Source organism: Microtus oregoni, unplaced genomic scaffold (assembly GCF_018167655.1).
Source record: "Microtus oregoni isolate MIOR12 unplaced genomic scaffold, Mior012 000119F_ref0000445, whole genome shotgun sequence".
NCBI lineage: Eukaryota > Metazoa > Chordata > Mammalia > Rodentia > Cricetidae > Microtus > Microtus oregoni.
The window spans coordinates 2,392,661-2,419,092 of record NW_024544748.1 but is presented as its reverse complement, the minus strand read 5'-3'; the positions used below and the strand labels follow the sequence as shown (position 1 = coordinate 2,419,092).

Below are 26,432 nucleotides of genomic sequence, written 5' to 3'. Positions count from 1 at the left end.
TTCCTGAGAAACCGAAACACTGACTTCCACAGTGGTTGCACAAGATTGCATTCCCACCAGCAATGGATGAGGGTACCCGTTCTTCCACAGCCTCTCCAGCAAAGGTTATCCTTGGTGTTTTTGACTTTAGCCATTCTGACAGGTGTAAGATGATATCTCAAAGTTGTTTTGATTTGCATTTCCCTGATTGCTAAGGAAGTTGAGCACGACCTTAAGTGTCTTTTGGCCATTTGAAGTTCTTCTGTTGAGAATTCTCTGTTCAGTTCAGTGCCCCATTTTTTAATTGGGTTAATTAGCATTTTAAAGTCTAGTTTCTTGAGTTCTCTATATATTTTGGAGATCAGACCTTTGTCTGTTGCGGGGTTGGTGAAGATCTTCTCCCAGTCAGTAGGTTGCCTTTGTGTCTTAGTGACAGTGTCCTTTGCTTTACAGAAGCTTCTCAGTTTAAGTAGGTCCCATTTATTCAATGTTGCCCTTAATGTCTGTGCTTCTGGGGTTATACATAGGAAGCGATCTCCTGTGCCCATCTGTTGTAGGGTATTTCCCACTTTCTCTTCTATCAGGTTCAGTGTGTTCGGACTGATATTGAGGTCTTTAATCCATTTGGACTTGAGCTTTGTGCACGGTGAGAGATATGGGTCTATTTTCATTCTTCTACAGGTTGACATCCAGTTGTGCCAGCACCATTTGTTGAAGATGCTTTCTTTCTTCCATTGCATACTTTTAGCTCCTTTATCGAAAATGAGGTGTTCATAGGTTTGTGGGATAAAATCCGGGTCTTCTATACGATTCCATTGGTCGACTTCTCTGTTTTTATGCCAGTACCACACTGTTTTCATTACTGTAGCTCTGTAATAGAGTTTGAAGTCAGGGATGGTAATGCCTCCAGAAGATCCTTTATTGTATAGGATTGTTTTGGCTATCCTGGGTTTTTTGTTTTTCCATATAAAGTTGATTATTGTCTTCTCCAGATCTGTGAAGAATTTTGATGGGATCTTGATGGGGATTGCATTGAATCTATAAATTGCCTTTGGTAGAATTGCCATTTTTACTATGTTGATCCTCCCAATCCAAGAGCAAGGGAGGTCCATCCATTTTTTGGTATCCTCTTCAATTTCTTTCTTCAATGCCTTAAAGTTCTTGTCAAATAGATCTTTCACTTTTTTGGTTAGATTTACCCCCAGATATTTTATGCTATTTGTGGCTATCGTGAATGGTGAAGCTTCTCTGATTTCCCTCTCTGCTTCCCTATCCTTTGTGTATAAGAGGGCAACTGATTTTTTGGAGTTGATCTTGTATCCTGCCACATTACTAAAGCTGTTTATCAGCTGTATAAGTTCTTTGGTGGAGTTTTGGGGGTCGCTTATGTACACTATCATATCATCTGCAAATAACGAAAGTTTAACTTCTTCCTTTCCAATTCGAATCCCCTTGATCCCATTATGTTGTCTTATTGCTATTGCTAGAACTTCAAGCACTATATTGAAGAGGTATGGTGAGAGTGGACAGCCTTGCCGTGTTCCTGAGTTAAGCGGGATGGCTTTGAGTTTCTCTCCGTTTAATTTGATGTTAGCTGTCGGCTTGCTGTATATAGCTTTTATTATATTTAGGTATGACCCTTGTATCCCTAATCTCTCCAAGACTTTTAACATAAATGGATGTTGAATTTTGTCAAATGCCTTTTCAGCATCTAATGAAATGATCATATGGTTTTTTTCTTTCAGTTTATTTATATGCTGGATTACATTGATAGATTTTCGTATGTTGAACCAGCCCTGCATCTGAGGAATGAAGCCTACTTGATCATAATGGATAATTTTTCGGATGTGTTCTTGGATTCGATTTGCCAGTATTTTGTTGAGGATTTTTGCGTCGATATTCATGAGTGAGATTGGCCTGTAGTTCTCTTTCCTGGTTGAGTCTTTGAGTGGTTTTGGTATCAGAGTAATTGTGGCTTCATAAAAGGAATTTGGTAATGACCCTTCTGATTCTATATTGTGGAATACATTAAGGAGTATAGGTATTAGGTCTTCTTGGAAGTTCTGGTAGAATTCTGCATTGAAACCATCTGGTCCTGGGCTTTTTTGGTAGGGAGGTTTTTGATAACAGCTTCTAATTCTTCGCGACTTACAGGTCTGTTTAGATTGTTCACCTGGTCCTGGTTTAGTTTTGGTAAATGGTATTTATCTAAAAAAGCGTCCATTTCTTTTACATTTTCCAGTTTTGTGGCATATAGGCTTTTGTAGTAAGATCTAATGACTCTCTGAATTTCCTCTGTGTCTGTGGTTATGTCCCCCTTTTCATTTCTGATCTTATTAATTTGCGTGTTCTCTCTCTTTCGTTTGATTAGTTTGGATAGGGGTTTATCTATCTTGTTGATTTTCTCCAGGAACCAGCTTTTTGTTTCATTGATTCTTTGGATTGTTTTCTGTGTTTCTATTTTGTTGATTTCAGCCCTCAATTTGATTATTTCCAGTCTTCTACTCCTCCTAGGTGAGTCTGCTTCTTTTTTTTCTAGAGCTTTCAAGTGGGCTGTTAAGTCTCCAATATGTGCTTTCTCTGTTTTCTTTAGGTGGGCACTTAGTGCTATGAACTTTCCTCTCAGGACTGCTTTCATAGTGTCCCATAAGTTCGAGTATGTTGTTTCTTTATTTTCATTGAATTCAAGGAAGACTTTAATTTCTTTCCTTATTTCTTCCTTAATCCAGGTATGGTTCAGTAGATGACTGTTCAGTTTCCACGAGTTTGTAGGCTTTCTGGGGGTAGCATTGTTGTTGAATTCTAACTTTAATCCATGGTGATCTGATAAGACACAGGTGGTTACTAATATTTTTTTGTAACTGTGTAAGTTCGCTTTGTTACCAAGTATGTGGTCAATTTTCGAGAAGGTTCCATGAGCTGCAGAGAAGAAGGTATATTCTTTCCTCTTTGGGTGGAATAATCTATAGATGTCTGTTAAGTCCATTTGCTTCATTACCTCCATTAATTCTCTAATTTCTCTGTTAGGTTTCTGTCTGATTGACCTGTCCATTGGTGAGAGAGGAGTGTTGAAGTCTCCTACTATTAGTGTGTGCGGTTTGATGGCTGCCTTGAGTTTTAGTAATGTTTCTTTTACGTACGTGGGTGCTTTTATATTAGGGGCATAGATATTCAGGATTGAGACTTCTTCCTGATGAATTGTTCCTGTTATGAGTATAAAATGTCCCTCTCCATCTCTTCTGATTGATTTAAGTTTGAAGTCAACTTTGTTAGAAATTAGTATGGCCACACCTGCTTGTTTCTTAGGTCCATTTGCTTGATAAGCCTTTTCCCAGCCCTTTACTCTGAGTAGGTGCCTGTCTTTGTGGTTGAGGTGTGTTTCTTGTAGACAGCAGAATGTTGGATCCTGTTTTCTTGTCCAATCTCTTAGCCTGTGCCTTTTTATAGGTGAGTTGAGCCCATTGATATTAAGTGATATTAATGACCAGTGGTTGTTAACTCCGGTCACTTTTTAAGTAGTAGGGTTTGTGTGTTTTCCTTCTTTGATTTGCGCTGGTGAAGAGTCTCTAGATGTTTGAGTTATTGTGGTCATTGTTGGACTCCTTGGTTAGTGATTTTCCTTCTATTATTTTCTGTAAGGCTGGATTTGTGGCTACGTATTGTTTAAATTTGTTTTTATCCTGGAAAATTTTGTTTTCTCCATTTATAGTGAATGAAAGTTTGGCTGGATATAGTAGTCTGGGCTTGCATCCGTGGTCTCTTAGTTTTTGGAGAACATCTATCCAGGACCTTCTGGCTTTCATGGTTTCCATAGAGAAGTCAGGTGTAAGTCTGATAGGTTTACCTTTATAAGTAACTTGGCCTTTTTCCTTTGCGGCTCTTAATATTCTTTCTTTATTCTGTATATTTTGTGTTTTGATTATTATATGGCAAGGGGATGTTTTCTTTTGATCCAGCCTATTTGGTGTTCTGTATGCTTCTTGAACCTTCATAGGTACATCTGTCTTCAGGTTGGGAAAGTTTTCTTCTATAATTTTATTAAGTATATTTTCTGTACCGTTGAGCTGCACTTCTTCTCCTTCTTCTACTCCAATTATTCTTAGGTTTGGTCTTTTTATTGTGTCCCATATTTCCTGAATGTTTTGTGATGAGAGTTTGTTGGACTTGCTGTTTTCTTTGATCAGAGTGTTTATTTTCTCTATGTTATCCTCAGAATCTGAGATTCTTTCTTCTATCTCTTGTATTCTGCTGGTTATACTTGATTCTGTAGTCTCTATTCGTTTACCTAGATTTTCCATGTCCAGTCGGCCCTCTGTTTGTGTTTTCTTCTTTGCCTCCATTTCACTTTTCAAGTCATGAACTGTTTCCTTTATCTGCTTGATTGTTTTTCCTTGGTTTCCTAGGGTATCATTCACTGATTTACTCAATTCCTCGAACTTTCTATTATACTTCTCATCCATTTCTATAAGGGCGTTTTTTATATGCTGTTTAAGGGTGTCAATCACTTTCATGAAGTCAGTTTTTTCTACTTCTTCTTGATTAAGGTGTTCATGTCCTCCTGTTGTGGGGTCACTGGCTTCTGGTGGTTTCGTGTTGTTTTTCAGATTGTTGGGAGAATTCTTGCATTGGCATCTGCCCATCTCTTCCTCCCAATACTCCCCTTTGGATCTTCTTTTATAGGATCAGGTCTTCTTGCCCACTGATGTACCTTCCCAGTGATGTCACTCCCCAGAGATGTTTCTCCACAATGATGTTTCACTCGGTGCCCAGAACGAAACTCCACGCTGCTTGGTTAGCTCGCGAACAAAGGGCCCACCCTGCTCGCTGTGGGCAGGCTATGGGAACAAAGGAGCTACCGGCCACCCCTTTGTCCTCCCGGTTCAGATTGGGTCCCAGCGCCCTAGCAGGCTGGGCAGGGAGGCGCTATGCCCCAAAGGAGGGAGGGAGACAGGGGGTGTGGGGATCTGGATGTAAGCTGAGTGGGATAGGAAGAGAGAGGGGGTTTGGGCAGTATAGCCCCTGTAGGATGGCCAGGAAGTGTGGGCGGGCTGAGGTATGATCCCGGCTGCCGCAGCACTCACTCACCACAATGATGTTTCACTCGGTGCCCAGATCGAAACTCTGCGCTGCTTGGTTAGCTCGCGAACAAAGGGCCCACCCCGCTCGCTGCGGGCAGGCTATGGGAACAAAGGAGCTACCGGCCACCCCTATGTCCTCTCGGTTCAGATTCGGTCCCAGAGCCCTAGCAGGCTGGGCAGGGAGGCGCTATGCCCCAAAGGAGGGAGGGAGACAGGGGGTGTGGGGATCTGGATGTAAGCTGAGTGGGATAGGAAGAGAGAGGGGGTTTGGGCAGTATAGCCCCTGTAGGATGGCCAGGAAGTGTGGGCGGGCTGAGGTATGATCCCGGCTGCCGCAGCACTCACTCACCACAATGATGTTTCACTCGGTGCCCAGATGGAAACTCTGCGCTGCTTGGTTAGCTCGCGAACAAAGGGCCCACCCCGCTCGCTGCGGGCAGGCTATGGGAACAAAGGAGCTACAGGCTACACCTTTGTCTTCCTGGTTCAGATTCGGTCCCAGCGCCCTAGCAGGCTGGGCAGGGAGGTGCTATGCCCCAAAGGAGGGAGGGCTAAAGATTTATTTATTTATTATGTATAGTGTTCTGCCTGCATGTATGCCTGAAGGTCAGAAGAGGGCACCAGATCTCATTATAGATGGTTGTGAGCTACTGTGTGGTTGCTGGGAATTGAACTTGGGACCTCTGGAAGAGAAGACAGTTAAATGGCTCATCTTAACCTCTGAGCCATTTCTCCAGCCCATCTACTTCAGTTTCTTTTTCTTTTTCTTTTTTTTTTGGTTTTTCGAGACAGGGTTTCTCTTTGGTTTTGGAGCCTGTCCTGGAACTAGCTCTTGTAGACCAGGCTGGTCTCGAACTCACAGAGATCCATGTGCCTCTGCCTCGCGAGTGCTGGGATTAAAGGCGTGCGCCACCACCGCCTGGCCCTGACTTCAGTTTTTTACTTCAGTTTCTTAAGTGCTGGAATTAATCATGCTCAACTGTATTGATTTAATTGATATATTTTGTTGATGGATGTGGAGGGTCCCTACTTACAGGCTTAAATTACACTGCCCAGCTAGTTTCTTGTTTTTAGAATGAAGTTTATTGCCAGAGTCCTGTATTCATTAGTTGGGCACATTAAGTGTCTACTTCTAGTGGCAGGGCGGAGTGTGGCTTCAGTTGAACGAATCATATTTTTCACAAATATCCAATATTATATGTGCTGTGGGCAGCACACATAAGGAGTTAGATAAGTAGTGGGGGATAATGGAAGGAAAGGCAGAGCCTAGAAGAAGGAAATGACACTGGCTGAAATCTCCATTTGTTAAAATAAAGCCTCTTTGCCTCAGGAAATGTTCTGTCCAGTTACCTTTTGTAGCTGTTAAGACTTAACTAAAATCTGGTGGTCTAATTGGATGCAGTGTCAAGGAAAAACCTTTGAGCACTGTATAAGCAGTTAATAAAGTGAGCTAGGAGAGCTCATCTTGGTTAGAGCTACCAAATGGGAGCTCTTAATTTTTGCAGAAAATAAAACCCTCTAGCAAAAAAAAAAAAAAAAAAAAAAGACCTACCCGTATAGTCTTCTGACTGAATTGCCTAAGTGTATGCTGGATTCTCAGCAGTGGGGGAGGGCTGTGAAAGGATAGGACAAAAAATTGGCTGTCTTCTTTGTATAGGGTAGGTTTTGATTTCAGGTGCCTTAACTATCTGCAGTCACTCAGCAGCTCTTTTCAGGAACGTAACAGACATAGCTTGACTATTTCACAGTGTCCAGTATCCAATTTAAGATGCTAGATAGACCAAAAGAGGAAATGTCACTCATTCATGAAAGGCAAAGGGGATCTCTAGAAACTTAGGTGTTGAAATGAGTAGACAAGTATTGTAACTATGTTCAAATATCAAAAGGCAGGCATAATTAGGAACAGACCTATGAGGAAGTCCAGTAAGAGAAAAACTGTAAGAAAAAAACCAATTTGAAATTCTGCAGCTAAAGAATTTATGAATAACCAAATAATATTTGACAGAACATTAGAGAGAGTGGTGGTGAATTTGATGATAGATTAATAGTAATAATTCCCCCTGTAATGAGTATTCAAAACTGGCCATCATTTTTTTCTTCAAAAGGTAACTATAAAACTGGAAAGTTATTCATTTAATGAATAAGAATGTTAAGTTGGCAGTGTTGCTTAGGGGTAGAGTGCTTGCCTTGGGTTCAAGACCCAGCTTAGGAGGGTGAGGGTAGCAGTGGCAATGCCAGAGGATAACTAGCCGGGAATGGTGGGTGATAAAATCAAAGGCTCTTGGGATGCAGATGCAGAAAGTTCTTTTTGTTTGTTTGTTATTATTTTTGAGAATGGAGGCTCGAACTTCCTGTGTAGTGGAGGATAACCCTGAACTTGTCTCCTTTTTCCACTGGATGAGGAAAGAGGATGGCTGCATAGGGAGACTCTTTAAAAAAACAAAGACTAGGAATGTTTAATTAATAGACAACTGTATACATTCTTAGCCTCGTGCTTTTCTGTTATCAGAATACTAATATTATAAGTATTTTTACCTAAACACATCAGGGTTTTAATTTTTTTTTCTAAATTAGATTTAATTCTTTTTTTTTTTTAAATTGGAGTGTTTTGTATGCATGCATGTGTGTGTCTCACTTGCATGTCTGGTGCCCATGGAGGTCAGAAGAGAGTGTCAGGTTTCCTGGAACTGGAGATATAGATGGTTGTGAAATCACCATGTGGGTGCTGGGACTTGAACTCAGGTTCTCTTGAAAAGCAACTAATGTGTTTAACTGCTGAGCCATCTCTCTGCCCCTCCCCACAGATGGCTGTGTTGCACAGGCTAGTGCTTGAACCTCTAGTCTTTCAAGTATGACATTCTCTGTTTAGTTTACATATAAAAATCTTGTTTTGAACTCTTTAGGAACTCTTTTGACATTTCTATGTCAAAAGGACATTTTTGTGTCCTGTGCTCTTGAATTTAGTTATTAGTTCTAGTAATTTTTTCTTGTATTTTTATAGATTCTTTGGGATACTATACTTAAGACTGTCTTACTACACAGACCAGGCTGACCTTGAACTCAATGGAGATCCTCCTTTGTCTCCCAGGTGCTGCTATTAAAGGCACGTGTTACCACCCCAGGTCCCCTTGCCTCTCTTTCCATTTTCAGTGCTGGGATTTCAGGCATGTACCTCCATGTTCGGTTTATGGGGTACTGGGGAAAGAACCCAGGGCTTTTTTCCTGTGAGTCAAATACTCTTATGTGCCTACCATCAAGTCACATCCCCAGTCCTGTAGTTTTTTTTCTTGTGTGGAGTTTTAAGAAGTAATAGTAATCTGTAGTTTCCTCTTTTGTGATTATCTTACTTTGATTTGGTGTTACGGTAATTATGGCCTCAAAAGAAATTCAGAAGTATCCTCTCATTTTTAGAGGAATTCATAAAGTATTAACATCCCTTTTTACGTGTTTGTTAAAATTATTGATTAAAACATCTGGACTTTTGTTTTTTTGTGGGTCATTTTTGATGACTAATCTTTTCCATATTGTCTTAATTTTCAGGAGTGTATTTCATTAGTTTACCTGTTACATTCCTCTTTTTTTTGGTGTATAGTTAATAACATTTCCTTTATATTCTTTTTATTTTGTTAACGTTGGCAATAATAATCCTCTCTTATTTCTTGATTAGTCTAGCCTAAGGTTGATTCCATTTTTTGAACAATTTTTAGCTTCTTGAATTTTCTTTTTTATTCCTGGTTTTATTAATCTGTATTATTTTCTTCTGTTTGCTTTTTGTTTTGTTTTGTTTTGGTGGTTTTTCAAGACAGTGTTTCTCTGTGTAACAGCCTTAACTGTCCTGGAACTAGCTCTTGTAGACCAGGCTTCACTTGAACTCACAAATATCTGCTTACATCTGCCTCCGGAGTGCTGGGATTAAAGGCTTGTGCTACCATTGCCTCGCCCTCCAGGATTTATGTGTATGGTGTTTTGCCACGTATTGCTGTACAACCCTTGTCTGCTTATTGTTCATGGGCAATGTTCCGATCACTGGGAACTATAGCTATGGACAGTTGTGAGCTGACATGTGGGTGCTGAGAGTCATACCTGGGTTCTCTTATAAGATCAGTGAATGTTCTTGCCAGTGAGCCATCTCTCCAGTCTCTGTCGCCAGTATTCTATAATGAGATGAAATACAGCTTGTTAGTAGTCATGTTATTCGCAGAGGCAGAGGCAGGCAGATCTCTGTGAGTTTGAGGCCAGCCTGGTCTACCTAGTGAGTTCCAGGACAGCCAGGGCTACACAGAGAAACTGTCTTGAAAAACCAAAAAATAAAATAAAATAAAATAAAATAAAAAGCTTTTAGTATTATCAATATCACTGTTTCATAGCTACAAAATGGTCCTGGTATTAGTATTAGTACTAGGTATTAGTATTCTATTTGTTTGTTTTTAATTATTTTATTTTTTGAGATAGGATCTTCCTATGTAACCCTGACTGATCTTGGACCTGTTATGTAAGCCATTTGGCCTCAAATTTGTGTTATTACTCCTACACCTGCCTCCTGAGTGCTTGGATTATCGGCGCATGCCACACTGCCACTTTTGGTGCTGTTTGATAATACGTCGAAGAGATGGTAAATATTCTTCCTTTTCTTCTTTTTCTTTAGATAAAAACAGTGGTTCTGTAATTAACTCTGATATGATGGAAAATAACAAGGAAGAGGTAAGTAGAATTTGAAATATTTTAAAGGTTATTAATCAGCATATTTGTCTTTAGTGCTTTCAGTTTTAATAGATGTCAACATTTAAGGCTACTGTTGTATGCACTTATCACTGTGATACTTTAATTTGGTTGTTGTCGTGTTTGTTAGGGTGTTTATCATGCAGTTCACTCTAGCAGTTTACTTGAGGTCAAAAAGGCTTGCTAATTGAGAAGATATTTAACTGTCATTTTCAGTTTGAGATATACATTGTGGAAATAGCTCTAGAATTTTGAGTTTTTTCTCCTAAGATAGAGTCTCTCTGTCTAGCCTGGTCTGTCTTGGACCTTATGGAGATCCACTTGCACCTGCCTCCTGAGTGCTGGAATTAGGGTGTGTGCCACCATGCTCTGCTGGCTGTAAGAGTTTTCAAAACATGATATTCAGAGTCCCTAAGCATTATCCTGTTAACACACACTGAGGTCCTCCATCTTTTGCCAGGCTTGCATTTTAGGGAGATTATTTTGTGCTGTTTATTAAAGAATGGCATCTTTTGTAACTCCTTAAAAACACCTGCCTCTCAAATCTGATTGCTTCTGCTCCTTTATTTTGTGTTAGATGAGACAGAGATCATGGTATAAACATTGTATTCTTTTCCACATCCTTAGCTGATAATTATAATTATTTCAAGAGAATTAGCTCAGTGGTAGAGTGCTTTTGTAGCAACTTACACACACAAACACACACACACCAACACCACAGAAGCATAAACAAAAGAATCCAGAAGGATCTGGCATAGGGGCAGCCTCAGTACTCAGGAGTTAGAGGCAGGTGGGACTCTGAATTGGATACCAGCCTAGTCTGCATAGCAAGTTCCAGGTCTGCTGGGGATACATGGTGGTGCATTATCTCCAAATAAAACATTAGTAAAAAGAAAATGGAAGAGCTGGGGTGTAGTTCAGTGTTAGGACACATGTTAAAGGTGGTGCCTCAGGAGTCACTCACCTACCATTGCTGGAATTCTGACTTGGTGGCTTGATGTTGTGCATGTGATCACAGCTGCTTTGAAGTACATTTTTATTAAATGTATAAAATTATCAAAGAGTAAACTAAATCTTAATAAATGGAAGAACACATGCTAGGGCTCTTAGGTTAAAGTTCTAGCACCCTTAACCCCCCCCCCCCCCCCATTTTAAGAGACAGATTTAATCTTCAGTCAAGGAAACCCAAGAGTAATGAGAATTAGTGGTGTGTGTGTGTGTGTTGTGGGTGGATTGGGCTGTGGTAGGTTGTGGTGGACTGTGGTGGGCTGAGGTGGCCAGGGCTGGTGGCCTGTTGGTGTTGGTGCTGAACCTAGGACTTTGCAGCTTTACCACTGAGGTACCTTCTCAACCTCCGAATTTGTTTCTGGAATTCTTTGAAAGAAAGATTTTGGGTGTTTGAAATACTATTTTGTTATATTACTATAAGAAGATCTTCTATAGGAAGATGATTGATTATAGAGATATTGTTATTGGGAATGTTTTACTCACCATTGTGTTTTTCTCCTCATGTTTAGGGAACTAGCACCTCAGAAAAATCCAAATCATTAGGATCATCACGGTCAAAGAGGTGGGTTGACATTGGAAGGAATACAATTCTTTCTTTCTTTCTTTCTTTCTTTCTTTCTTTCTTTCTTTCTTTCTTTCTTTCTTTCTTTCTTTCTTTCTTTCTTTCTTTCTTTCTTTCTTTCTTTCCTTCCTTCCTTCCTTCCTTCCCTCCCTCCCTCCCTCCCTCCCTCCCTCCCTCCCTCCCTTTTCCCCCTCTCCCTCTCTCCTTCCTTCCCTTTCTCCCTTTCTTCCTCCCTTCTTTCTTCCTTTCATTCTATTTGTTTTTTGGTTTACTGTTTCAATGTATTTTTTCCTGAACTTACTTCAAGTGCCATTGTTTTAAAATAAACCATTCTATACAAGTCAAAATGCTTAGAGATGAGTAATGCAATAAATTCTAATAGATCTGTAGTGCAGTTTCAGTCAAAAGGAAATTTTTGAGACAGATTTATGTCTTAGTGACCCTTTCAGTATAGAGTACTTTACAAAGAAGAGAAATGTTGAAATTCTTTTGCAACAATGTGGGTTTTGAACAACATGATGTTGTTGAGGATGGAAAAAGACATTATATGTGTATGTTGTATAAGAAGTCCCAAAACTGTTAAGAGGCCTTTTTTCTTTTGAATTGCCAAACTTATCCATAAGGACAGGAATTATTTCCAGGTATACCAAAGACCCATGGGTGGGCAGCCCTTCCTAGAAATTTTCTTTGTGGTACTACTTGCTTTTGCCATTCCTTATACAATAGAACTGTCTCTTACTAAACACAGTTTGATTATTATTGATTTTCCTCCCGAAGTAGTGATGTAAAAATAATTCCTTAAAAATCCACTTGTTACCATAATGTGTGTGTTCAGTTACAATCTTTAGTGATATGATAAAGAAATACTTTCTGCCAATGACTCTGATGGCATACTTGCTTGGGAGCCACTATTATATCTAAACATATTAGTTATTGGCTTGCTATGTTGTTCCGATTGTCCGAAATGCCTATAATTCCATGAACTTAACTCTTTTCATAGGAAACCTTCAATTGTGACAAAATATGTAGAATCTGATGATGAAAAACCAATGGATGAGAATGTAAATGAAAAAGCTGCTAATGAGAATTCAGAAAATGAAATTACTATGCAAAGCTTGCCAAAAGGTAATGTGTATTAATTTTTACATGAAGTTAAATTGAAATGTATTTTAAAATGAACATTGTTTTACATTGATAGTGGTCTGGAAATATTAGTTTGGAAATGAAAACATTTAGTTTGAAAATGTTACATAATTCAGTTAGTTTTGAAAAGAACAAAATCAAACTTTTTTGTTTTCATTGGGTTTATAATAAGGGGATGACAAACTTTCCAAATTACATTTGAATATGGAAGTAGTTTTAAAGATTTAAGATACTAAGTTTTGACTTAATAAATATCAAGTATTATTTCAAAATGTAATGGATTTTTCTTGAAAACATAAAGCATTTTGTGGTCTACTTCAGTCTTTTTAAATTTATTTTTGTGCAGTGCTGAGCATTATTCCCACAGCCTTTTGCATGTTAAGCAAGCATCACTGTCTTCTACCCTGTCTTAACTGCATTCTGACATCCCCTGAAATGTTAACTAGTCAGTAGATTTAGATATATTCTTGAAGTTATCCTTTGAATAAGCCTTGTCACAGACCTTTTGAGTGTTGTAGTCCTACTTGTGAAACATTATTGATTAGGTTGGAGAGAAAAACTGCCAAATGGAGGTTTTGGATTGTTCGTTGTTCAAGACTGAGAGCTATGTTATTAGATAATTACAGAATGATAAAGGTCTTGGTGATTTTATGGTGTTTCAAATAGTCAACTATTTAGAGTCTTTTCCTTTGTTAAATAATATATTCTAGCCTCTTAGCAGATCTTGTATAGCAGTATTTACTAAACCTGATTCTCTTTTCATGTTTATGTTCATAATTTTTGAATTATGGAAGTCTGTTGAATGTGAGTATGAAAGTTAGGGTTTCACTTAATTAGGTTAAGTTAGGATAATTAGGAATTTCAAAATGAAAAATGCATAAAATATAGAAAGGTAGAAGAAAATGATGGTGATTATCATTTTGGTGGGTTTTTTGTTGTTTTTATGCAAATTATCTATAGCAATTTTATGTATTTGTTTTGTGGCTGTCAGTCGGAAGAACTAATGTGGAAGTTTGAGTCCTAATGGCAGTTACTCACTGTTGATTCTTGTTGAGTGTCACTGGGAGTGCTTCAGTGTAAGAACTAGGAGTCCAAACATTTCTTTTATTGGTATTGTAGTCGGAAGTTGGTATCTGATGTTACTAGCCTGAGCTAAGCTCAAGTTCATGTTCTACTGTGACCTATTTCATAACTTACATCTGGCGACTATCTTCATTGTTACAGTTCTGTATTGAATATGTATAGGTCAGTGATTTACCTCATTTAATCCTCTAGACCAGTGGTTCTTGGCCTTCCTAATGCCCTACCCTTTAATATAGCTCATCCTGTTGTGATGACCCCTTTCATACAGTTATTTTTGTTGCTATTTCATAACTGTAATTTTGCTACTGTTATGCATTGTAATGGAAATATGTTTTCCAATGATCTTAGGTGCACCCTCCCCGAAAGGGTCGTTCAACAACTCTCCCCAAGGGTTACAACCTATAGGTTGAGCACCTTTGTTCTAAACAATGTGTTATATAGCAGTTATTGCTTCTGTGCTGTTAAGAAGTTTAGGTTCAAATTCAGAGCTCAAGGGATTTTCCTTGCATTAGGTTGAGAAGCGCAGATTTCAGCCCAGGCCTGCTTTAATCCAGTGTCTGTGGGTATTCTTTCTCCCACTTCAGAAAGAAACACTTTAGTTTTAAATCTTGAGAGCTCTTCTCTGAAAGCATATATGTGAAATGATTATTTTTGGGAATATGAGTATTAAATTTTCCACAGCCTGTAAACGCTTCAATTCCCTGTGCCTACCCAGCCCTTTTTATTCACCCTCGAGGCTTAAATATCCATTTACAAACTAGATGCTAAGAATTTGCCAAAATCTGCTTGCTGAGTTACATATTCCTGTGTTTCAGAGGGAACTCTGACGACTCCCTGCTTTGACTTTCTTAATTGTTGCCAATAATGGCCACTTTAGTACTAAGCCCAGTAATGTAAGTAAACGTTGAGACTTGAACCCCTTTTATGATGCTCGTTTTTTTTTTTTTTTTTTTTTTTTGTTCTTTTCGCAGTTTGGAAGTTTCAGAGCTTATGGAAGGATAATCTTTCCAAAATATTTTAGTAGATGCTAACAGATCATCTTATTTTACAGTTTATTGGTAGACTACTTTAGCTTAAGTGTCTTAAAACAGCCTGCAGTTTAATGTTCTTGAAGAACTTGGAAAGCTAGAGAAGCTTTGTACTATTGGGGAAATTGTGTAGCCTAGGTACTGTAGTAATAGAATGAACTTCATTGTTGCCTAACCCCACAAGTCCCTCCTGCCAAAACAATGTAAAAACACACTTAAGAATCTTTTAATATTTTTTTTTCTAATTTGGACTGTGAGAAAAATAGGATGTCTTCCCCCTTCTGTCATTTACTTTAGAGTTTTTAGGGCTTAGCATGAATGTTCATTTCATAACAGCTTTTATGATAGGCACTATAAACATCGTGAGCTGGGCTGAGGCTTTCTATTTGATCGACACTTTTCTTTTTTCATAATACTTCCCCCTCCTGTTTTTATGATCTCTAAACTGCAACAAGTAATTTGATTGTTGACACCTGGCCCTTTTACTACTATCCTGTGGTCCTTATCCAAGTACTAAAAACTTGACAAACAAACTATGTACCAGCAATGTTGGCTTTATCTGAACTGAAGTCTTGCACTTCACTTGCACATTTAATATGTGTAATTGGTTTTTTAAATGAAATCATTCTAGGTACAGTGATTGTACAACCAGAGCCAGTGCTGAATGAAGACAGAGATGATTTTAAAGGGCCTGAATTTAGAAGCAGAAGTAAAATGAAAACTGAAAATCTCAAAAAACGCGGAGGTAAATACAAGTGCAAATGAAACGAGTTTAAATTGCTGTCTATGACCATATTGGAAAATCTGATATGCTTACTAAAAATACCTCCACTTTTCTGCCCATTGTTTATTAAAAGCATTACTTAAAAATAACTTCTGTTTCTCTTTGCGCTCTGAAGCAGAAAAGGTTAAAGTCCATTTTTGAAAAACACCTTTGCCTTCAGTGGCTGTCAAGTTGCTACAAGAAGCTTAGCCTTTTCTCTCCACATACTGGTTCCAGAAGACATACATGTCAGAATAGCATGAGTGTGCCCTCCAGTCGAAGCAATCTCAAAATTGTGCAAAAAAATTTGCCTGTGGCCTCCATGTATACAACTTCATACATACTGAGCAATACTATGTATAGTAATAGAGCACGACATTAGGTATTATTTGGCGTACTTATTAAAAATTCCAATCCCTTTATTCACGACTAGTTATAATTTCTGGATGAGGTCAGCACTGTGCCTCAGTTTGTTCTTCATGGGCACTACAGTTGCATTGTAATAATAAGTGGAAGAGGTGGGAGCTAGAGTTAGTGAACCTCCTTCCATCTGTTAGTTTCCTCACTCTTTGCCTTCCCTCATATACATGGCCAGATTACCTAGCCATCTGTAGACAGAGCAGCAGGAAAATTTGCTTAGAAATCTATTACAGTTGAGTTTGTGTCACATTTTTGGTGTGAATTTAGATAGTGCCTATATATACTTTTGGGGCAGAATAATAGTCAGAATCAATAACTACGAGAGGAATAAATCTGAAAAGTAGAACATGACAGTAGATTTTCAAGTGGGAGTGTTCTGGAAGTGTCCATTTTTTATTTGTTTATAATACATAATTGTGAAACTATACTGAGATTCTTGACAAATTTTAAGATTTTTATTTTAGTAGTATGATTATCTTGATAGAACTAGTAAAATATTTTCTGTACTTAAACTATTTGTTAGGGTGCAGGTAAAAATCAAGAGACTGTTGTTTAGTCTTTTGTCCACAAGAGGGTGTTCAACCTCTTTTGAGCATAAAAGGGATTTTCTGAGATTCTTTACATTTATAGTAGCAAAGTTGACATTTCAACAACATAGGTCAGCAAAGCTAAGGTACTCTTCTTAAGCCTTCATCATCACGTAAAGAATAATGGTAAGGACCAGTAACTTTTTTTTGTTTTTTTGTTTTGTTTTTTGTTTTTGTTTGATCATGGGTCTCATAGTGAAGACAAATGACTGTATACAGCATTGTATTAAGACTAATGTCTGGGTGGAGGCTCTAGAGCAGTCAGTGCTTGAAATGTGGATACAACTGGAAAGCTGAATAAAAGGAGGAGCCACTGTTGCTTGGGAGGGAATTCCTTGGGCCATTGTGGTATGCTGCTGGTGCTTAGGTTTAGCACATGTGTTGCTGGAATATTTTTGGATGTTCTTTGTAAGAATATTTCTATCATGCTTAAGGGGCTGTGTATGTAGTGCCTAAATATTTCATGTTTATTTTCATATCAGTGATTTGCATGTCTAAGCTGTCAGGAATCTCACAGGAAATTAAATTTTAGGATTGCTAATATGTGAATGTGTGAATCAACTATTGGTTTGAGAGAAAGGATGCTATAGTTGTATTCAAACATTTTAGTAGATTAGTTCTAAAATGGAGCTTGAATTTAGAATACTGTGAGGAGTGTATACTTTATATATAAAATAATCTTAAATTAATTTGGAACAATTTTGGGACAATAAATAAAAGTACATTGACGAAAATTAAACAATCTTAGTCTGTTTTGATATAGTTTGCCCAGTTAAATTGTTTAAAACATATATATTATTACACAATTCTTCTACTTGGAAAAATAATTTTATTTTTCTTAAAACCACTAAAATATATTGAGCCAATAAATTAAAAATGCCTCTTTTCCATTTACACAGTTTAGAATCTTTAAGATACTTCATAACTAAAAATTAAAAATTGAAACCTATATGTACAGAAACACATAAGTAAAATAACATTTCAACATTTTACCATATTTGCTTCAGATCTCACTTAAATAATATATTGATTCAGTCCTACTCTCATCCATTTTCCCTTCTTCCTACCCCACAGGTAATGATTATCTTAAAGTTTTATGCATGTGCATGTGTGTGCATGGTTATCTATATTAATATGTGAGTCAAAACCATTTTTCATTTTAAAAAAGTACAAGAAATTGTATGCTCTTAATGTGCTTTGGGAGTGTTGATTTTTGAAATTTATCCATGGCAGTAAACGCATGGGTTTAGTTTCATTGCTCTATATACAGTGTTGTATGTATAACAGATTTCCATCTATTTCCAAATAAGAAGCAGTTGCTGTCCTCAACTATGATTCCTTTTGCACATGTTTGAAAGGAAATCTCCAAAGGGTCATCAAGTTTAACAAAATATCATGTATAATATACACAAAAGTACATGGATTTTTAACTGGATAGAATTTAACATTAGATGAATACTCAAACTGTAGCTTTCATTTATCTTGTTTATCTGAAACATTATTTAACATAAATAACATTGTATTTCTTCTTTTCAAAAGTGTCTAAAGTGAAAAAGCATTGATATAGGACACTGGTTTCTTGTGTAACAGCAAGCCTTCAGATTCTCTTTATGAAAAAGAATGATTGTGTTCTTTAATTTTTTAAAAAACACCTACAAATAAAGATATACTAATATTTGTGTCCATGGTGCCTTGGGCCTTAAAAGTAGCAAAAATACAAAATACAGAATTATGGTGAGAAATATACATAGTATTTTATCTTTTGTTTAGGGGTAGAGACAGTTACTCCCCACCAGTTGCCTCCTTTTCATTTTGAATGTACACATTTGCACTGATTTACTTTGAAGGATAGTCTTACTACAGGATCTGAATCAAGGTCTTGATTGCATATCAGGATTATCTACAAAACCTTGTCTTTAGTGTTTAGAGGTAGGAATTGCTTTCTGTTTTCTGTCTCTTTCTTCTCTGTTTCTCTTTTCCTTCCTTTCTTTCTTGAGACAGAGTATCACTATGTAGCTCAGGTTAGACTCAAACTCCTGGGCTCAGGTGATCCTCCAGTCTCAGACTCAGTTGCTGGGATTCCAGTTCTGTGACTTTGTTGTTGTGTTTTTGCTTTAAGATTCCTCTAATTTGATATTCTCAGAATGAAAAGAACTACGGATGGAGAGTAAAGTAGGAGGGACTGGAGAGATGCTTCAGTGGTTAAGAGCACCAGCTGCCCTTCCAGAGAACCTAGATTTAATTCCCAGTATCCAAGTGATTCAAAACCATCTTTATCACCAGTTCCAAGTTATTAATTCCTTCTTTTGGCCCCTGAGAGTAATAGATGTAGTGCAAGCATACTCCCATACACATAAATAATAATAGAAAATTTAAAAGAAAGAATGAGGCAGGTGAGATTTTTTTGCTTAATGTTTCTTGAATAAGTTGTGTTCGTCACGTTTTCCTGCAGTAATTATAAACTGGAGCTTTTCTCCCACCCTCGCAGACATTCTGCTTTTTAAGATGATGTCTTATTTACATTTGTCACAATGTTATATTTGCAAATAGTAGACGTTATTGATAAGGAACAGGCTGTCAAGTAGGAAGGAAGGTAATTGGTGATTAGTAATGTTGAAGTAAATTTGGGAATTGGTGACACTATTAATTACCCAGTTTCTATGTACCATATTGGTAGGGTTTATATAAACAAATTTTACTTAAGAAGCCAAACCTTTATGGTATGTCTAACTTAACTGTACAATTGAAAAAGAATCTGTTCCACCGTTGTAACTTACTTTTTTCATTCCTTAAGAACTGGTACTTAATTTGTTTCTAAGGCATTAGCAAATGAAAGTGCTTGGTTCTGGGTGTGGTGGTGTATGCCTATAATCCCAGCACTGGGGAAATTGAGGCAGGAGGGTTGCTGTGAGTTCGAGACCGATATGGGCTACATTTCAAGTATGAGACCAGTCAGGGCTACATAGCAAGAACCTGTCTCAAAAAACAAAGAGATTTTAAATCTCATTTTAAGGATTTCTTTATGGTATCTCTTTAGGTCATGTCAAGATTGTAATGGGTGGGCTTTATCATGAATGAATGTAGTTAGCATTTAGGCATCAGAGTCTGCCAAGTTTGTTATGGTCTTTTAAAAGGTCAGTAAAATTAGGCTTTTTAACCTGTGTCCAAAATGTCATTTTTTCAAGGATTACGAGATAAATTATTTCTGATACAAAGCAAAGGTTGTAAAATTCTGGCTAAGGCAAATATCTTTTTTCCTGTGAGTGTAAATATGTGAGTAATGATCACTCTTTCTTCCTAGATGATGGACTTCATGGGATCGTGAGCTGCACAGCTTGTGGACAACAGGTCAATCATTTTCAAAAAGATTCAATTTATAGACACCCTTCACTGAAAGTTCTTATTTGTAAGGTATGTAAAGATTTGGTGATAAGGCTTTGCCCTTTGGAGGGCTCACAGTATATGAGGGACACAGTTGTACACAGGAACATCCTGAAAATGGCCATTATGTGGAAGCTACTGTGATTGTGGGGCATCCAGGAAGCTTGTGTCCTTACAACTTGGGAGATACAAATTGATACTTAAAATATGAGTAAGAATTAGATTGTTTAAGTGGATTAGTTTAGTATGTTCTAGATGTGTATCATGATATTCAGAGATTGGGAAGCGAAAGAAGTCAAATGTCTTTCAAAACCTGCACTTTCCTGTGTGTGTATTTGTGTGGTTTATAACTTTCTATCCTGCGTATCCTACTTCTCTAAATCTGCATCTCAAACATAGTTTTAATATGAGTAGGAAATAAAAGACATTAAAGTGTTTCATATATGTTAATTGTAGCTTTTAACACTTTGTGCATGTTTTTATTAGGAACACCTTGATGTATATGTATTTATTTAGACGAGGTTGGTTTCTCTTTGTAGCCCTGGCTGTCCTGGAACTCGCTTTGTTTACCAAGCTGGCCTCGAACTCACAGAGACCAGGCTGCCTCTGCCTCCCTAGTGCTGGGATTGAAGGTTAGTGCTACTGTGCCTTGCTAAACACCCTGGATTTAATTTCAAATATCTATGATGCCAAGCTTGCAGGATCTCCAGCTTATATTGGATTAAGTTTTTTTTTTTTTTTTTTTTTTTTTTTTTTTTTTTTTTTTTTTTTTTTTTTTTTTAGCTTGTTTCCCAATAAAAAGCCACTACCTTCAGCCAGGAGTGGTAGTGCACACCTTAATCCCAGGAGTGGTAGTGCACACCTTAATCCCAACACTTAGGAGGCAGAAGCAGGTGGATTTCTGTGGATTCCAGACCAGGCTCATTTACATAGTGAGTTCTATGCCAGGTAGAGGTCCACAGTTAGACTCCACCCCCACCCCCTCAAAAAAAAGACCCTTTTGAAATGCAGAGGTAGGCCATACTTTCCTTGTATGTTAGATCTTTACTGGCATGAATTTTTGGTAGATTCTGACTTCCACAACTCTGCTAAGCTTTTCTTTTTCCTTTCTTTTATTTCCCCTTCTTTGAATTTATTTTCCCCAGAGGCCTATTTAGTGTTTTGTGTTTTAAGTTCTGACAATCAGATCTTTTATCACTGGGTTCAACATTGGCTCTCTTTCATTATATGCTTGACTGCTGTGTTCCAGTTTCCCATGGGGTCTGACTGTTCAGTGCTGACCATTTTACTAATAACAGTTCCACTGGAAAAAAATTAGGTTAATCAGACTTGGATTTGAATAACTGCTTTGCTTCTCAGACACCTGCATTAGGTATTGGGTATTATTTACCTTTTAATGAACCTCAGACTTCTTTATCATGATGTATCCTATCTTGCATGGTAGATATTTTGATACTTATTTATTTGTTTTGTTTAGTTTTTTGAGACAAGGTTTCTCTGTTTAACAGCCCTAGCTGTCCTAGAACTGACTCTGTAGACCAGGTTGGCCTTGAACTCACAGAGATCCACCTGCCTCTGCCTCCCAAGTGCTCTGATTAAAGGTGACCACCACCACTGCTCAGCTTATTTCGAGATTTAAAGATAATGCAGGTTGTTAATTGTTTAGCTGTAAACATAGTACTTGTTTGTATATGCTGACTATTTTACATTTTAATTAGCAAAAGCATGTATGCTTTTATGTAGAAATTTGGTAGCTAGTTGAATAAGATTAGAAATGTTTATTAAGTAAAATCTTTTAAATTTTTTTATTTTAAAATAATTGATTTATTTTATTTTATGTGCCTTGGTCTATGTGTATGACTGTGCGGGTTCCAGGTCCCCTGGAACTGGAGTTTCAGACAGTTGTGAGCTTCCATGTGGGTGCTGGATATTGAACCCAGGTCCTCTGGAAGAAGAGGCAGTGTTCTTGTTTTTAACTCCAGTCCCTAAACAAACAACAAATTAGTCTTTTGTTTTTCTTGAGACAAGGTCGTATGTTGCTTTGGAGCCTGTCCTGTAACTCACTGTGTAGACTAGACTGGCCTTGAACTCATGGAGTTCACCTGTCTGCCTTCTGAGGACTGGAATTAAAGGCATGCACCACCACCACTTGGCTATAAATAGAATTTTTAACATATTTTTATTTAAAGAGTAGTGGTTGTGGATGAGATTAGAAGAAAAATGCATTTCAAGGAATCAGTTTCTTGAAATAGTCCTATGTTTAAAAAACTAATATTGGGCAGTACATTGGTTTTGCTTTCATCATCCAATCCATGCACATCCCTTTCACATTTTTAATGATTTCAAAGGAACATTTAGGACTTGTATATTTTGAATAAATTGTGCCTTCTTCTTTTCTTTCACTAGAACTGTTTTAAGTATTATATGAGTGACGATATTAGCCGTGACTCAGATGGAATGGATGAGCAATGTAGGTAGGTAATAAATTCTTCATTTAACATTCATTGTTTTCTATTTTGGGGTTATTATCAACTTTGTTACTGTGTTACACCCTAGCTGTTCTGGAACTCACTCTGTAGACCAGGCTGGCCTTGAACTCACAGAGATTATTAGCCTGCCTCTGGAGTGCTGTCATTTAAGGCGTCCCCCACCACTCTCATCTTTTTAGATACATCTTTTAAAATTATTTTTTTAAATTACCTTTAAAAATTCTTTTTCAGTCATAAGTATATATGCATGTGTGTCTGTGCAGGTGTGTGCAGGTTTTCTTGGAAACCAGACATGTTGAATTCCTCTAGAGCTTGAGTTCCAGGCAGTTGTAAGCTGTCTGACATGGGCGCTGGGAACCAAACTTTATTCTTCTACAAGAGTACTATGTTCTCTTAACTCCGGGGTTATCTGTCTATCCCTAGAGTCATCTTTTGTAGTGTTTTCATTGCTGTGTTTAGTTGTTGGTTGTCTTTTCCACAAAACCAGTTTGTCTACTTTTACATTTCTGCTAAAAGTAAGCAGGTGATCTAAATTACCACTGAAAACGCTGATGGAAATTTTAAATTCTTTTGCCAGTATAAAGACATTAAAATTAGTTTCACTGGAAATAACATTTTAATCCTTAAACCATTTCAGATGGTGTGCAGAAGGTGGGAACTTGATTTGTTGCGACTTTTGCCATAATGCCTTCTGTAAGAAATGCATCTTGCGCAACCTTGGTCGAAAGGAGTTATCTACAATACTGGATGAAAACAATCAATGGTATTGCTACATTTGTCAACCCGAGCCTCTATTGGACTTGGTCACTGCATGTAACAGCGTATTTGAGAATTTAGAACAGTTGTTGCAGCAAAATAAGAAGAAGATAAAAGTTGACAGTGAAAAGAGTAGTAAAGTATGTGACCAAACATCCAAATTTTCTCCAAAGAAGAATAGTTCTAGTTGTAATGGAGAAGAAAAAAAACTAGAGGATTCGTGTTCTGGTTCTGTAACTTGCACTTACTCAGCACTCACTGTGCCCGAAGAATTAAATAAGAAGACAAAAAAACTGATTGAGACTACATCTAACATGAACTCTAGTTATGTTAAATTTCTGAAACAGGCAGCAGATAATTCAGAAATGAGTCCTGCTCTGAAGTTACGTCAGCTTAAGGCTTTTAAATCTGTGTTGGCTGATATCAAGAAGACTCATCTTGCATTGGAAGAAGATTTAAATTCAGAGATCCGAGCTTTGGATGCTTTGCACAAAGAGAAAAATACTAAAGAGCTTAAAATCACAGATGTAAAGTCTGAAACAAAAGCGCGAAAGGGGGACAAATCCTCTATTACAGAGAAGAAAGACCTTTTAAAGGTAGATGCTAGATCATCAGCTAAGGTCATAGGCAGCGAGCACATCCCAGAAGAGCACAAAGCAAGTAAAAGTACTAGTGGTGAACATAAGGGTTCAAGTAGGAAAGATGGACCTCAGTTTGGACCTTCTAATCCTTCTGAAGACATAGACATGGACATTGTGTCCGTTCCTTCCTCAGTTCCTGAAGACATATTTGACAGCCTTGAGAATGCTATGCAAGTTCAGTGTTCAGCTGATAATCGAGTACATGGCCGCCACAGTGGGACTGTGCCAGAAGTGGAGGGATCATCTCTAAAACTTCCCACTTCTTCAAAAGATAGCAGAGGAAGTAGTAAGTCAAAAATGGCAGTGAAAGTAAGAAAGGAATTATATGTTAAACTCACCCCTGTCTCCCTTTCTCATTCCCCAATTAAAGGTGCTGACCTTCAGGAAGTTTCAAAAGAGAAGGATGGCTGTAAAAGTTCTGGGGTGGCCCCCAACTCAGAGAAATGTGGACTGGAAGAGGAAAATAGTGATAATGAGTGTTCAGTTCAAAATGATGTTGAATTACTTTTAGAAGAATCTGATCTTCGAAGATCTCCACGTGTAAAAACTACACCCTTGAGGAGACAAACAGAAAGTAACCCTGCAATATCGAATTCAGATGAAGAAAGTAATGAATCTATTAAAGAGAAACAAAAGTTGTCAGTTCCGATAAGAAAAAAGGATAAGCGAAATTCTACTGACTGTGCTGTTGATAACCCTAAACCTCATAAGGTGCCCAAAGCTAAGCAACCCACGGTTGTGGATCAGAATTCAGATTCTGATGAAATGCTAGCAGTCCTTAAGGAGGTAAGCCAGATGGGGCACAGCTCTTCTTCAGACACTGACGTTAATGAAACACACATGAATCATAAAGCTGAAGCAGGGACTGACGATAATGGAAAAAGGAAACGGAAAAATTCTACTTCTGGGTCAGACTTTGACATTAAAAAAGGAAAGTCAACTGACACCTCTATTATCTCTAAAAAGAAACGCCAGAGCTACTCAGAGTCCTCTAACTATGACTCAGAGTTAGAGAGAGAGATAAAAACCATGAGCAGAATTGGGGCTGCCAGAATAACTAAAAAAAGTATTTCAGGCAAAAAAGAACGTGACTTTTCTGAAGATGAAAAACAGAGCAAAAAAGTAGTAGATAATGAAGGGCAGGCCAGGGTGAAGACTGACCAAGAAGGATTGTCTAGTGACGACACTGGCGACACTGAAAAACAGGGAGAGAATTTGTCTGCAGCTGAAAGCTCAGTTGAGAAAGACAAGAGTGCCATGGAATTGAGCGAGGCGCTTTGTGCAAGGCAGCAGCCAAGTGTTTCCTCCGATGGTGCGGAAAAGCCTTCCGGCGGAGAGGAGGATGGAAATTCTAAAAGTAAAGAGAGGAGTAAACATGTGAGAACCAGAGCATGTAGAAAAGTACAGAGTGCTTCATCTGATGGTGCTGATAGATTTCCAAAGAAAGAGCACAGCGATGAATCTTCAGAAGGCGAGAAGAAGCACAAGAGACGGGAAACTGGAGCAAAAGGAAAGAAAACTTCGGACCTAAAGGAAGAAACAATTAAGTCAGAGCAACAGTATGAGTCTTCCTCTGATGGTACTGAGAAGTTGCCTGAGGGAGAAGAAATTGGCCATTTTCCTAAAGGAATAAAGCCAAATAAGCATGACACAACTGATGGAGAAAAGAAAGGCAAAAAATTGAAGGACAAGTTTTCCAAAAAGAAGGAAGACGCATCTGATAGTGTTGATAAGTTGCCAGGCAAAGGAGACAGTTGTGACTCTTCAGAAGAGAAAAAGAGCAAGAATGGAGTTTCTCAGAAAGAGAAGAAAAAATCCAGCTTGGCTGCAAAGGGTTCAGGGAAGAGGCCAGAGTGTTCATCCTCAGATACTGAGAAATACTCCTTGAAAGGAGAGTGTGACTCTACCGAGAAGAGACCCAAAAGAACTGAATTGAGAGAAAGAAGAAATTTAAATTCCAAGAGAAATACCAAGGAAATCCGGAGTGCTTCATCTTCTTCCGATGCTGAGGGAAGTTCAGAAGATAATAAAAAGCGGAAGAAACAAAGAACTTCAGCCAAAAAGAAGATAGGCAACGCCAAGGATAAAAGAAGAAAGTCCTTAAGAACAAGTACTAAAAGGAAGCAAGCAGACATTACTTCTTCGTCTTCTGATCTAGAAGATGAAGATCAGAATTCTGCAGGCGAGGAGAGCAGTGATGAACAGAAAATAAAGCCTGTGACTGAAAATTTAGTGCTGCCTTCACACAGTGGATTTTGTCAGTCTTCAGGTATGCAAGAGTAAATTTCAACTTTAGAATTTGTAATCTGTCCCCCTCTATGATAACTATATTATTTAATTTTCCCTAAGGTAAAATTCAGAGTTACTGTTGAGGAAAAACCTATTTAAAATTTATTTAGACATTTACTGTCGATACTTTTCTTATTTATTTATTTCTATGCCATCATTAGAGAGTATTTCAAGCATTCTATGTCAAGCACCCCAAGTTTGTTGGATAAACAGCAGAATTACTTTGTCAGTGTTCAGTGTTCTTTGGAATAATGTGCAGTAGTTATGAAATAAAATCAAGTTGATGTTGTTACCAAACCTGGTGTTACAGTCTGTATCCTAAGAAGCCAAGTTGTTTGGCTAGCTGCTGTTTCCCAGGGGCCAACTAAAACAGCCAGATTTATAGTAAAAAGTCAAAATGTATTTACTCATTATGGCCACATTGGAAAGAGGGATGGAGATTCAGTTTACTGCTGTCTGCCAGCCATGTTTCAAGTGAAGTGAGATTAAAGTTTGTGGAGGGCCAG

The 26,432-nt window shown here is 37.9% G+C and overlaps 1 protein-coding gene across 1 annotated transcript in view; it reads left to right on the top strand.

Annotated features, from left to right (window-relative positions):
- The window catches only part of LOC121444278 (transcriptional regulator ATRX-like), a 143,172-nt gene that overhangs the window by 28,027 nt on the left and 88,713 nt on the right, over positions 1-26,432 (top strand). The window contains exons 4-10 of the mRNA XM_041646103.1: positions 9,703-9,758; positions 11,294-11,346; positions 12,347-12,471; positions 15,232-15,345; positions 19,672-19,781; positions 22,158-22,225; positions 22,878-25,906. Of these exons, the coding sequence (XP_041502037.1) occupies positions 9,703-9,758; positions 11,294-11,346; positions 12,347-12,471; positions 15,232-15,345; positions 19,672-19,781; positions 22,158-22,225; positions 22,878-25,906 (3,555 nt within the window). The remainder of the gene's footprint in view (positions 1-9,702; positions 9,759-11,293; positions 11,347-12,346; positions 12,472-15,231; positions 15,346-19,671; positions 19,782-22,157; positions 22,226-22,877; positions 25,907-26,432) is intronic.